The sequence below is a fragment of the Heteronotia binoei genome, chromosome 10 (genome assembly GCF_032191835.1).
Source record: "Heteronotia binoei isolate CCM8104 ecotype False Entrance Well chromosome 10, APGP_CSIRO_Hbin_v1, whole genome shotgun sequence".
NCBI lineage: Eukaryota > Metazoa > Chordata > Lepidosauria > Squamata > Gekkonidae > Heteronotia > Heteronotia binoei.
In genome coordinates, this window is record NC_083232.1 from 69,835,686 (window position 1) to 69,850,332 (window position 14,647).

At 44.3% G+C, this 14,647-nt stretch overlaps 1 protein-coding gene across 2 annotated transcripts in view; it reads left to right on the plus strand.

The window, feature by feature from the left end:
- NOD1 (nucleotide binding oligomerization domain containing 1) overlaps nucleotides 1-13,830 on the plus strand; it is a 37,491-nt gene extending 23,661 nt beyond the window's left edge. Inside the window, exons 8-11 of one of the 2 annotated variants that reach the window (XM_060248858.1) lie at nucleotides 2,431-2,514; nucleotides 7,191-7,274; nucleotides 10,884-10,967; nucleotides 13,567-13,830. In XM_060248858.1, coding sequence (XP_060104841.1) covers nucleotides 2,431-2,514; nucleotides 7,191-7,274; nucleotides 10,884-10,967; nucleotides 13,567-13,639 — 325 coding nt within the window. In that variant the 3' untranslated portion in view covers nucleotides 13,640-13,830. The remainder of the gene's footprint in view (nucleotides 1-2,430; nucleotides 2,515-7,190; nucleotides 7,275-10,883; nucleotides 10,968-13,566) is intronic. The other variant, XM_060248859.1, reaches the window with a different exon arrangement.
- The last annotated feature ends 817 nt before the right edge of the window (nucleotides 13,831-14,647 follow it).

Consider the following 14,647-nt stretch of genomic DNA (forward strand, 5'->3'; position numbering starts at 1 on the left):
GAAGACAGGGTAGATTTTTGCAATTATACAAATGTTTGTATATTTTGAATATTTCCCAACTTCTTTGCATTTGCTCCCATTGCTAGTTTTCTAATTTATTTTCCTCCACATATAAAAATAGCCACTAAAATGTACCATGAGTTTTCTGAAAGTCTCTAAAGGGGTTCAGTGCAGCAATAAAACAAATTATATAGGAAGTTTAGCAATAGATTTTATTAGAACAGATTGAATGTTTAGTGTATGACTCACTGGGTGCCAACTATTATCAGTGGGAATTGTGAATGCTTGGCATCTCTCCATATAATGGCTGTGATTCAGCCGCACAGCAGTAAAAAGAGCTCGGTGCGCTTGCAAGAAGAACATCAGATACCAGAGACAGTGCTGAGCAACCCTGTTCATGCACAGTGCTCTGGATCATAACCCATGCTGTTTTAGCAGCTCATCTGGATTTAGCGGGGGGGGGGAACCCTAGTTTGGGCTAATTTGTAAATCATCAATATTGCAGTAATTACACCAGATCTTTAACCCAGCATCTGGAATCTAGGGAAGACCCTGGAAAATGTTGCCCATTGAGCAGTTCTGCACCTTGGGGCTATACTACATGATACTGCTACCACAAACCATCATTTCATTTGACATACAGCTTAAGTTACAGATAATTAAGATAAACCAGCAAGGCTATGGCTTTTGCTAAAAGCTATAAAATCATCCATTCTTAAGCAGCTGAGCACTGGAATAGGTCATTGCAGGTTCAAGAAGAAGCCGGCACACCAGTTGCCTGGAGCCCAACTCTGTGCTTAGAAATTAATTGAAAAGACTCCTGTGGATTGCTGCAGGCTTTGGGTGAGGCCAGTTTATGTGATGAAGTGGTTACTTCCAGTTATTTGCCCAGCCTTTTTGCTGGAACGCTATTTCTTGGCATGCACTTTTGCATTTCTACATTCAAAACGGTTAAGGGTGTTGTACTCTGGGCATAAGAAAGGTCAAAGCAAGCATTGTGGAAATGGGGAACTTTTTTGCCCCTTTCTTCTTATCTTAACAGTTGACTGATGTTTGGATAAGGAGTCAGTTCTGCAACTGATGTAGCTTTGGAAACTGGGAAAGCTTTCTGATTTTCCTCTCCAGAGCAGCTAGACAGTCTGATTTAGATGAACTCAGCCTGTTTTCCATGAATACTTTTGTTTAAAATATTAATAGCCCATGCTCTTAGCTATACCAGCTCCCAATGTACTTGTATTCTTTTGCTGTATTTGTATTGGATCTGTCTTCTGCAGATACCTTTCTGTGACATATCTGCACCTTAAAAAACAAGATGACCAGGAGAAGAGAGCAAATCCTGGTTTTGGAATGAAAAAAGAAAAAACCCTGCTGTGTCAGACCTATAATCCAGCATCCTGTTTCCCAAGATGGCCAACCAGCTACCCCTGGAAGGCCTGGTAGCAGGGCATGAAAGCCAAAGTCTTCCCTAATGCTCTCTCCAAGCATCTAATAATCAGAGGCATATTGCCGCTGAACATGGGGGCTCCACCTAGGCATCATTGCTAATAGCCCTTGACATACCTATCCTCCATAAATTTGTCTATATCATTTAAAAGCTGGTTACCCCCAAACAAAATTGTGAACCCCACTGAAAAGAACTGTATCATTCACTTGTCTATGTGGTTCCAACCTGGATTGGTGTCCCAAGAAGCCATGAGCAAGCAACTCCAACACTCCTAAAGACAGAGTGTGAATCAAAACATATGCTCAAGAGATAAATATGTACTGTTTCTCAACTCTGAGGAAGATGCAGGATATTTGTGTGAAAACAAGGTAGTTTCTAACCCAGCATTTCCCACACAGACATCTCCCTCATGTGGGAAGGACCCTTGTTCCCCCTACCCTTATAGTTCTGATAAACAAACTTTAGTGAAGCATTGTGGAAGCAACCCACAGGGCAATGGCTCCCATATCTTTGTGGTGAAATGTTTCTCAAGTCTTAGAAGGCCAAAACAACAGTTTTGCTCTCAGTTGTAGTGCTCTCTTGATCTGTTATATTTCCCTCATCCTTGTTCAAGAAAATATGGGCAGAAGTCATAGCTCTCCTTTGTCCATTTTTCCCTCAGAACAACCTATTGAGGTAGGTTAAGCTAAGACACAGTCACCAGGATCATCTTGTAAGCATCACAACTGAGAGGAGAATTTGAACCCAGGCGGTCAAAAGCTCTAATCTCCCTACTGTCTTTCATAACTTCTAAAGAGCTGTCAAAAATAAGTTAAAACCAACCTGCGTTATTGAGGGCTGAATTTACCTGACAGATACAGTGCACCATACTTGTGATACCTTGATGTGAATAAACATTTGTATCATTTCCAAGAGAGTTTTGACTGTTACTGGTTGTAAGGGGGGGTACTTATTTGCTGCTGATGTGTTTGCTTTTTTCCTCACAGTCTTGCATTCAATGGTATCACTACAGAAGGGGGCAAAAGTCTTGCAGAAGCAATGAAGCACAACAGCTCTGTGAATATATTTTGGTGAGGAACAAATTTCCACACATGCTTTGAGTATCCTGATGGGGATGGGGCAGACTTACTTGGGGGGGAGGGGGTATGGGCTGCCGTGTGGGGTCTGCAGTCAATAGATGGAAGGGAATTAGTAGGGCTGACAGGGCTTTCCAGGTTTTAAGGTATTCCAAATTCAGGAAGGGTTTGGGGCAGTAGTAGGATAGGATTAGTTTAGAAAAATTAGTTCAGTACAACTTTGCTTGGTTTTTCTGTTCCACGAGGGAAGCAGAAAAGTCCATAAGGTGATGAGGAAATGAGCATTGAGCCTGTTACCCTTCCCAGAAAACCAAGAAGATGAGGGATAGAAGAAAGCTAGGAGAGAAACCAGTTGGGAAATTCCTAGAAACATCACTTTATTCCTGTCTTGTCATGTATTAAAATTTATTCTCACACCTTTTAACACAGAAGAGAGAAGAGAGGGGGAACATAGTTCCCAATTAAGATGAGTAAAAGTGACTAGTACGTCATCTGTCTTCTCAGTTATGACAGGAAAGATAATTTTGTGTAAGCTTTAAAGTACTTCATCTTGAGGAGGATTCTCATGTTTCCGATTTATCACTGTAGCATTCAGGGGAATTCATTATGGAAATTCTGTCTTTCCCCCCTTGATTTAGACAACTTTCTCCTTGGCTGAAAGCCCAAGTCAATCTTGAGAGGGTCTGTGCTAGTACAACTTAGTCAGGAGGGGAGGGATTCCATATATCTGTACTGAGGGACTGGAAGGCTCAATGCTCAATTTCCCATCACCTTGTGGACATTCTGTCCCCCTCACGGAACAGTAAAACCAAGCAAGGTTGTACTGAACTAATTTTTCTAAACTAATCATCTCAGTCTCTGAAATAGGCCTGTCTGGATGAATCTGAAATCAAGAAACAACATTGTTTCCTCACTTTAGGGAGGAAGTATAGCTGTTGAGGCTGGCAGCTGAGGAATCCATTTTTACTTACCTAGACTTGTCAAGACAAGTAAATATGCAAGGAAGAAATGTAGCTTAGGGGCTTTTCAAGAAGAAACACTTTTTAAAAAATCCTCCAGAGAACTGGAGGCAAGCAAAAGCAGTTCCTCACATCCAGATACAAGCAAGTAGCATAAACTGCTTTGGGGGAATTATTACTCTTTTGTGCCATCAGAGGCCTTGGTGTTCTCTTGCAGTTGCACAGAAGTAGCAGAGCACTCCCAGCCTAAGCAATGCAGAATCCAGGTCAACATCTGATACAAAGATCGATGGAATTTCCTGGCTGCGTTCCCAAAAGTAGCCATCTAATTTCTGCAGTCTTTGCTGTGTTGTCATCAGACGCTCCCTCTACATTGTAAAGAATCTCTTTGTACTTGTTTCTGCTCTAGACACATCTACTTTCAGTGCCAGTTTTAAGGCAGGAAAACAAAACTTACCAAAGCCGAAGTTTTGAAAGGCTTAATGCTCCAAACTTTTGTGCCACCATAGAGTCTAATGATGCGTTACTGGTTGTGAAAAAATTAGTGATTATTCTGGAGAACAGTTAGGCCTATTTTGCATGGGAATTTACCATTGCATTCTCCTCGGAGTTCCCCCAGTATTAATCATTGGTTCTGCATCTCCTGCTGCTGTCACTACGCTTATCTTGCAGCCGGATTCTGCAAGTATAAAGATCGCCCTCCATCCCCATTTTCCACAGGTTAAACAAGAGTAGTTTAAGAAGAGCTCCGTGGCGCAGAGTGGTAAAGCTGCAATGCTGCAGTCCTAAGCTCTGCTCACGACCTGAGTTCGATCCAGGCAGAAGCTGGGTTCAGGTAGCCAGCTTGAGGTTGACTCAGCCTTCCATCCTTCCGAGGTTGGTAAAATGAGTACCCAGCTTGCTGGGGAGAAAGTGTAGATGACTGGGGAAAACAATGGCAAACCACCCAGTAAAAAGTCTGCCGTGAAAACACTGTGAAAGCAATGTCACCCCGGAGTCGGAAATGACTGGTGCTTGCAAAGGGGGCTTTTTGTTTTTTTTAGCAACGAATTAAAAAATTCCTCCACTCAAAATCCATGAAAGTGGACCACTTCTTGTGATGTTTTCTCCTCCTTTCATGCCCCTAGATGCTCAGCCAATCTCCTGTGAGGCTCCTCCTACTCCATTTGCTGAGAACTGCTCTCCTCTGAGCCCGGCTTCCTAGCCTCGCTCTGAGGCCACCTTCTCTTGCAGGGGAGGCAGCTGGGAGCAAAGCTGGGCTGGCCTCTTTCGTGCACCTGGAAGCCAGGCACAGCCCCCTGCCCCTTTCACCACCTGGGAGCCAAGGGATGAAAGAGGCAGCACAGCCTCACTCCCAGCTGCCTCCCTTTGCAGGGGACACAACCTCAGAGTGAGGTAGAACAGCCCCCCACCCCTTTCACCACCCGGGAGCAAACAAACAAACAAACAAACAAACAAAAGCTTGTCCACGTCACAATATATTCGCGCCTTCAGCAGAGTGTGAAGAATAAATTCTCCACAGTAGAAATGAAAAAAACTTAGAGGGGCTCTACAATGCGGAATTGTACAACTAAATTCAGAAGGAAATTAAACGATACCAGAACTCAGAATATCCGGAATACAGGTGCATGCAAAATGGCCCTTAGTCAGGAGGCTGATAAGAGGAGGAGGTGACACTTGGGGTGCGTTTACACTACACTAAATAATGTGTTTTTCAACTGGATTTTCTTACACCGTGAAAATCCAGTTGCAAACCACATTATGTAGTGTAGTATGAACACACCCTTGATTGAATCCTGAGTGGTACCCAGGATCTGATGCAAAACTCTTGGAAGCAGTGACCACAATGTTATGTTGTGAACAATAAAGAACTGAACTGTACAAGCACTGCTGGAATGCATTAGTTCCAGGTTGTGTTGCCCTTAAAGTGCATGAGCACAGCAGCTGGGCAACACTATGCACATTGTAGTGTGTATGTAGCAAAGAGGGATGGGCACTAGAGCAAGGCTATCTGTGGAATTGTCAGTGCCACTTACTGTGATTACAGAAGAAGAAGTGCTCAAGTCTCAGTGTCTGTTGGAAATCTAGGAACAGCCCTCACCAGGGCTGGATTAACTGGTAGGCTGACAGAGTTGTAGCTTTAGGCTCTCATATTTTTTAGGCCCTCAGTTTAGGCCCTCAGTTTTAGGCCCTCAGTTTATTTTTTAGGCCTTCAGTTTCAGCCACAGGATCACAGAGTGGACAGTCACTGAGAACCAGCTTGGTGTGGTGTCTTGTTAGCCGCCCTGAGCCTGCTTCGGTGGGGAGGGCGGGATACAAATAAAAGTTTATTATTATTATTATTATTATTATTATTATTATTATTATTATTATTATTATTATTATTATTATTATTATTATTATTATTAAGAGCAGTGGAGATCTGGGTTTGATTCCCCACTCCTTCACATGCGCTTGCTGAGTGACCTTGGGCCAGTCTCAGTTTTCTCAGTACTCTCTGAGCCCCACCTACCTCACAGGGTATCTCTTGTGGAGAGAGGAAGGGAAGGTCATTGTAAGTAAACGGACTCCTTCCGTTAGTGAAGGGTGGGATATAAAACCAACTGATCTCCAGGCCACATAGATCAATTCATCTGGAGAAAATAGTTGCTGTGGAAGATGGACTCTATAACGTTAGACCCCATTGAAATCCCTCCCCTCCCCAAACACTGCTCTCCCCAGGCTTCACTCCCAAAATCTCCCAAGTATTTCTCAACCTGGAGCTGGCAACCCTAGTTTAGGCCTCATACACTTAATCCAGACCTGGCCCCAGTTCTGAGACATATAAAACATGAAAAGAGATATAGACATCTACTAGGTTTCCACAAATAGTCGATTCACTGTTGGATGTAAATATGAGTAACAACATTGCTCACAGCCTCATTTTAGAGCAGCTTCAGATCTGTGTATTGAGTCACAGAGAGGTTAACAGGAGTTTGAAGGGACCTATTTGTAAAGCTACACAGGTCTAAAGAAGAAGAAGTGCAGATTTATATCCCGCCTTCTCTCTGAATCAGAGTCTCAGAGCGGCTTACAATCTCCTTTATCTTCTAACCCCACAACAGACATTCTGTGAGGTGAGTGGGGCTGAGAGAGCTCTTACAGCAGCTGCCCTTTCAAGGAAAACTCTGTGAGAGCTATGGCTAACCCAAGGCCATTCCAGCAGCTGCAAGGGGAGGAGTGGGGAATCAAACCCAGTTCTCCCAGATAAGGGTCCGCACATTTAAGCACTACATCAAACTGGCCATCTAGTACCTGGATGGGCAACTGGGAACTCCATGCAAATAGTCCTGAGTCCATTTAGGAAGGATGGGGTACAGATCAGCATTCAAATGGTTGATGTTTTTAGAGTCATAATTCCTACTTCAGTGCACCTGTACAAAAGCCATTCCTGAAAGCCAGGGAATTCTCCAGAGCCAGATTAGGGATATTCATCTAGCTGGAGTGTTTTGATTTCATTCTGGGCTAGCAGGATCTTTAAGGGGGGGGGGGGGGGGGGAAGGACCTTCTGCCATCCAGCCCCAAAGTCCTCTGAAATAAGATGATAGTCACCAAAGCTGCACATGTTTGGCAACTTAGACATCAAGCAGCCCAAGAGAGAACTTTTCAAGTTTCTTGAGCCACAAAACTGTCACAAATTCTCATGAATGAAACCCTTTTTATTCCAACCAGGCTAACAAAGAATGAGTTGGATGACGAGGCAGCTGAGGCCTTTGCTGAAATGCTTAAAGTCAACAAGAGGCTGGGCCATCTTTGGTAAGTTATGCTGTCTAATAAAGGGCTTCTTAGTCATTGTCTGGGAGCAGAGGCTGTATTATAGTTGCTAGAAGTTTTTTGCACGAGGTCCCAGTGGTGGGTGTGGGGTTCATTTTTGGCAGAAGTACAGAAATGTGTGAATTGCATTGGGGCATCAGATTCAAGTAACACTCTGATGGTCTCATTTTTGATTAACTAATTTCCTTAAGGACTGTGGATTTGTTTGAGTATCTGTAATGGGTGACCATTCACACAAATGACAATCTGTCTTAATGGGAAAGCCAGTGCATTTAAAATATCCTGGCCTGTTTTTTGATCCAAGTCAGGTTCTTATTAAAATTTTGTTAAAGGAGGCTTTGAAAGAATCTTTTGGTGCAACATACAAATAAATCAGAAAAGTATTTTAAAAGGTTTAGCCATCCAGCTGTAAAGCCCTACAAAATGAAGAGATTTCAACCTCCATTTGAAACATTAACTGATGTGGAGGGTTTTTCTGGGAAGCGAATACCACAAGATTAAGAGTCAAGGAGAGCCTCAGATGGCAACAGAATTCAGAGCATGACTTCCATTTGCAGAGTGGAGCATTTGTGAAGATCACATGGGAGCAGGTGTCAATGAGTTATCTTGGACCCAGACTGGTTAGGGTTCTAAAGGTGCTGCGGGATTTGTCGGCGTTCCGCAGGGCCTGTAAGACCGAACTGTTTAGGCAGGCTTTTCTGGTTGACTGAAAATGGGCTGCCACCGGACATCCTACAGAAGCTGGCGGTCATAGTCAGAACCCAATACCGCCAGACTAGATTGAGATAGCGTACTAGTTTTTAACTTGATAAATGTTTTATGGTTTTATATGTTTTATGGAATTGATTGTTTTTATGATACTGTAAGCCGCCCTGAGTCCGCTTGCGGAGAGGGCGGGATATAAATGTAAAGTAATAAATAAATAAATAATCTCTGGGCAACTGCTCCAACTTTTCACAGCAATTACCCTGTCCCCACCCAACCAGCAGTCTCTGCTCTACATCATACCTTGGTTTTTCAGAATTCAGTACTGGGAAGGAAGACTGCTAGGGAGAAAATGCTTTTGAAAATCCTCAGAGAACACAGACAGACCTTGTGCACGCCCAAAGGGTATCCCCACCATGGCCCATATCATGTTTCTTGCGGGGGGGCACCCACTCTATGCTCTTAAAGGTCACCATGTTTATAATTCTTCCACATTGTAAATCTCTTATTCAAAGGTTGATTTTTGTCTAAAAAACAAGCCTGTTACATAAGCCGTGTTGTGGATACAGCCCATGAAACAGAAGAGCGTGTAGAATTACAAGAAGATCCTGCAATTAGGTGGATAATATACCAGTAATAAGGAAGGCACAGACATCAGTGTGCCAGACTGCCTCTCTTTTCTTTTTTAGCTATGATGTCAGTAGTTGTAAGTTTCATGACTCATGACATTTGCCGTGGGCTTGGCATCACTCAAGGGTTGCTCTGCCTTGGTATATTTTATTTTGTTTTCTTGTATAGTAGTGCTATACAGATTTGGGCCTGTGCATGTCTAGCAAATGCTAGTCTGTCTTGCGTCTCCAGCAAAAAATAAATAAATTATGCTTCAGTTCAGTGAAGAGCCAGTGTGATATAATGGTTAGAGTCACCGGGTCCAAATTCCAGATTTGCCATGGAAAATCACTGCATGACCTTGTGTCAGTCACTTCCCTTACAGGGTTGTCATGAGGATAAAATGGGGAGGGAAGAGCCATGTGCAGTGCTCTGAGATCCTTGGGAGGAAGGGCAGGATACAACTGTACCAGAGAGAGGATTTGTTCACAGACTGGGCTTTAATTCAGTCAGACATAATGTGAAGGTTGCTGTCTGATATTGATCAATTTACCCACAGTGGTCATGGTTGTAAAAATCAGGGGAATACAAGGCATCAAGAGTCCTTGTTATGGTGACTATTCAAGTTTCACAAAGGAAAGTCTTGGTCAGAAAACAATCCAATAATGAAAGACTCTCCCAGGAAAAACAGAGCACAGCATCAAGAAAAAGCTTAACCTTGACCTTTCCCCTTTCCTGAGTTAGTACTTTTGGGAGATGGGAGTGTAGTTGTTGTTTCTCTCCAGATAAGGGTGTTTTTAAACAGAATTAAGCCCTTTGATACTTGAAAAGATACCATACTTTATCCACATGGGAGCTAATACATACCTTTGAAACGTCCCTTAGTGGCTCATCTTCCAGCCATTTGCATTCAGTCATACAGAAGGGAGTGGTGTGTTGTGAGAGCCTCAGGTGGAAAAACACTTGGAACAATTCAAGCAAGCTCAGAGAAAGTCTCCCGGACTTATGGCTAAGGCTTTGCATTGGGAGAACTTGGGCAATCAGAGCAGAGCTAGCCTCTGTCCTCTGCCCATCACTGACTATACCAGTGGAAGCCTTTGCTTGTTTGCATAGAGGAGCTGATTAAATTTTAGACTGTGGCTCTGTTGCATTTGACTGTTTTACTTGAGAGTCTTGCCTTCTGTCCACTTCTATGCCATTTTCCTGAGCCAAAAAAACCTGAAGGGGGGAGTTACTTGCTCCTTATTTTGGAGCTCCAAACATCTACAGGCAGCTCCAAAATGGGACAAATAACTCCCCCCCCCCGGAGCTGTTTTGACTCAGGAAAAGAATGTGGGGGAAGGCAAGACTCCCTCCTCCCCCAACAGTACAGTCCAAGGAAAACTGGACTTCTGCAGACCATTAAAGTGCTGTGCCCTACAGCTCATTATACAACATAATGTGTCATTTGGCCCTAAAACTGCATTGCTGGTCCCATAAGTCTCAGTCTTGTCGCTACCCAGCAGCCACAGGAAGGAGCCACTGCTCCCATGCCTCCAGCATCACAGAAGAAGGTGGTCTTGGGGAAGTGTTCAGATTCCAAGCTTCACCAGGGTGGGAAAACTCAGCTAGAGATAGTTCAGGCATCTGTAAAGGCTCAGAGAATGCAAAGAGCACAGCTTTTAGGCTTGAAAGAGGCTTAGGAAGAAACAGGCCCTGCACGCCAGAAAACATGATAAGTGGAAGGTACCGTGTGCAGGAAAATAGCCATCTGTATGAGTCCTCTCTTTTGGGTGGTGGGGGGGAGAGAGATCATGTTTTAAGTTGAGCAGGAAAGACAGCTTACCCTCTGAAACAATGGGCTTCATTTGCATCGAATGGTTGCCATGCTTGTCTCAGGGAACCAGTGAATTGCCTCCTCCAGCAGTAGCTGGGATCCAGCCTGAATAATCCCCCAGACAGCTGCTCTACTGTGATCAGAGAGCAGCTGTGTGGTCAAGGGAACAATTGCTCTCAGTAACCCTGAAAGACGACCAGGCACTTTATACTGAAGAGGCTCGGAGCCTCTTGGCCATGCTTCTATGGGGGGATTGTCTGATTCCAAGCAGGCCAGCCATGCAGATGGAAATCAGAAACCGCCGTTTCCTGGCACGGCACCAGGCCTGTTCACCAAAAGGAGCGTTGATTTTCTGCCTCAGCCGCACCGGGCTCGAGCCAAGTGTGTGACAGACAGGATGCTGCGAACCAGGCGCAAACAGATGAGTCTGTCCAATGCAAAGTGCTTTTCTTTTTTTAAAGGCTTATCCAGAATCAGATTACTGCCAAAGGAGCCAAGTGGCTGACTGACGCTCTGCAGGACAATACGACCATTAAAGAAGTCTGGTAAGGACAGCCTCATCGCTTTCGGAAGGGCGACGCTTGCATTCCAGAGGCCCCCAAACCTTCGCACACTTAATCTGTGCATTTGAGTCTCATCTAGCTAAGCGCTGATCCCCAAGAAAGTTAAGTTAAATAATGGCACACGGATATTCTCAGGGCCACTTCACCGCTCGTAGCCCAGGTTTCCATTGAAGTGTACAGTTGATGGAATGTGATTGTATGATATGCACACTTGGAAATGTACATGTGTCACTTGGGTGTGCACTGAAGGAGTTAGCAGGGCAAAAAACCCTCTCTGACTGATACAATAGGCAAGTTCTTGTAGCTCCACTGTTCTTCCACCTTGCTTCTCTAGCTGTAACCGCTCCACCCCGCCCAGCCAAACTCATCCAGGAATTCAGAAGGCAGCCACGAGCACAACAGGTGGAATGAATGATTTCACTGGCTGTGGCAGCTTGTTGGCTGTATGAGGAAAAGGGTGGTGGAGGTGGCTTCTTCGGGTGCAGCCGTGGTTTTGCTGAACTTCACTCTACCACTGGTTGGACTCCTTTGTTAACAGTATTGGCTTCTCCTTTTTTAATAGTAGCTATATGCTTAAAAGCACAGTGTGTGAAGCAGGGATTGTTTTGTAGAAAAATAGGTAGTGGAGCTCATTAGCATAACTCATTAGCATATGCCACTCTCCCCCAGCCAAAAGCAACCTGATGGAAGAAAGAAAAGCCCGGGCAAATGAGGCCTGCTTGGGCTGGCTAGAGATCCAGCCAGCCGAAGCAGGCCTCGCTCACCTGGGGCTCTTCTGGGCCACCCCCACCCCCAAGTCCAAAAGGCCAGCAAGCCACCCACCACCCAAAATCACATAAGAAGTGGAGAAAGGGTGGTGCAGGCTTCTCCATGGATTAATGAGGGCTGCTGGGGGCGTGGCAAAGCCTGGTGGCTGGCTGGCTGCTCGCTCTCCTAATCCAGGGATTGTTACGCAGCTACACGTATTATCCAGGTAGGTGGAGAGGAGAAGGGGGAACCCTCCGAAAGGTTCAGGAGCTGTGCTCCTGTGAGCTCTTGCTGAATCTGAGGCCTGGTGTGAAGTGAGCAGCCCCCAGAACTGGAGATTAATTTTGTAGACAGATGATGAAGTGAATGTACATACAAGCCTGTCTTTAAAACATTTATTCCAGGGATTTCCAACAGGTAGCTCATGAGCTAATGGCTGGCTGCTGAAGAGTAGCTTGTGCATTCCCTAAAACAGGGGTCCCCAACCCCCGGTCTGTGGACCGGTTCTGGTCCATGGCCTGTTAGTAACTGGGCCGTGAGTTGTATAATTATTTCATTATATATTACAATGTAGTAATAATAATAAGATGACGACATTGGATTTATATCCTGCCCTCCACTCCAAATCTCAGAGCAGCTCACAATTTCTTTTATCTTCCTCCCCCACAACAGACACCCTGTGAGATGGGCGGGGCTGAGAGAGCTCTTTCCAGAAGCTGCCCTTTCAAGGACAGCTCTGTGAGAACTATGGCTGACCCAAGGCCATTCCAGCAGCTGCAAGTGGAGGAGTGGGAAATCAAACCTGGTTCCCCCAGATAAGAGTCTGCACACTTCACCACCACACCAAAATAAAGTGCACAATTGTATCATCCTGAAACCATCGCCTCCCCTCCCCTGGTCTGTGGAAAAATTGTCTTCCACAAAACCAGTCCCTGGTACCAAAAAGGGTGGGGACCACTGCCTTAAAAGACCCAGGAAAAGGTCACAAAAAAGGTCTGCCCTGTGCTATTTTTTTTTAATCCTTTTATTTTTAAGGATTTTTCTCTGGGCTGTCTAGCTGGTAGCTCCATTTCTAATGGTCTACCTCATCCATGTTCTTTTTCTGGGACAGAACAAAGCTTGGTAACTATTTTTTCATTACTTAGAAGTAGTTTTCTTTGAGGAAAAGGGAAAGCATCCCTAGTTTATACAGCCATGTCTACTCTTTGTTCATACCCAGCTACCTTCTGAATCAGCGTGCCTTGAATTGGATTGATAAAACAGGAAGGATCCCCACATAATTGTGCTGGACCAGATTCTCTCTGATAACCTTGTTTAGGGGGCTGGGTGCCCCCACCTGTGATATCAGTACAGCTTAGGGTTGCCAACAGGCCTGGAGAGGAAATGTCTTATCCCTTTAAAAAAGGCTTAATATGTGGAAATGGGCAACTGAGGCTTGATAGTCCTATCCCCACCTCCTCAAGAATCTGAGAGGAGTGTTGGCTTGGCTAAAAGCAGTATAAGAGAACAGTGTGTGCTGCTTTCAGTCCAACAGGTATACTTTTCTTCAGAGAACAAGAGGCCTACATCTTCTAAGCTAAATAATTTAAGCTATTTTCAAGCTGTCCAGGTTTTTCATGGCCATTTTATTTCAGGAAAGGCCCTTGGATTTCATCAAATACTGTTTTCACATTCTGCCAGTGCCTTGCCCCACAGAACCAAGCAATACCTTGTACTTTCCTTCCCAGAACAAACAGGAAATGGGAAATGCTCTTTTTAAAAAAACAACAACAAACCCTGTAGAAACAGCTGCTTCTTTTTAATTTTCCCTCTTCTCTCTCTCCACTTCCAACAGCTTAAATGGAAACCTAATAAGCCAAGAGGAGGCAAAAGCCTTTGAAAATGAAAAAAGGATCATTTGCTTTTGAGAAATTACTTTCCATTTTGGATACTCGCCTGTATGCCAAGAACTGTTACCACTGCAATTAAAGCCAGAACACCTACAGCAGTTCAAGCTGGATGTGAGGCTACTGTGTGCTGCGTGTACAAGACCTGTGACCAGAAATCCTCATGCTGTTCCTTTTGCAGTCCTGGGAAAGAAAATTGGATTGGACCTGCAGATATGAGCAGAAGTGTTTGCCCATCTTTCAATCCCCCCCACCCCTGAATTGAATCCCCTCCTTCCCAGAGCTACCGGGGAGGGAATGACCCTGATCAAAGATGGTTCAGTTTGATCAAAGATGGAGAGCCAGTTTGATGTAGTGGTTAAGTGCGCTGACTCTTATCTGGGAGAACCGGGTTTGATTCCCCACTCCTCCACTTGCTTCTGCTGGAATGGCCTTGGGTCAGCCATAGCTTTCATAGGAGTTGTCCTTGAAAGGGCAGCTGCTGTAAGAGCTCTCTTAGCCCCACCTACCTCACAGAGTGTCTGTTGTGGGGGAGGAAAGTAAAGGAGATTGTGACTGCTCTGAGATTCAGAGTATAGGGTGGGATATAAATCCAATATCTTCTTCTTCTTCTTCATATATCATTTAATCAGATTCTTTGAACCATGCTTTCATCTGCGTTTTCTTATGGAAAAGAAAGCACTACCCTTGTTTTTGCATCCTAGAGGGGACATTACCTTAGTTTATACTTTGCTTCCCTAGAAATAGGGGAAGGCTTTTTTTAAGTGGGAAAATATACACCTACTGCCATGTCATCTCTTCCTTTGACATTAATGATGTGTATAAGTATAAACAAGTCTCTCTAACTTATTTATAAATGGCACAAGTTTGCAAATGGAGATAGATGATCCACATGCTAATAGCAATGCCACCTGTAGTTATCCAACTGTTGACCATTATTGATCAACAGGTGACCTACCTATTACTATTACTTCAAATGTTTCACCCTTTTTGACTTGCATTGTCAAAACCAACAAACTACGGAGATGG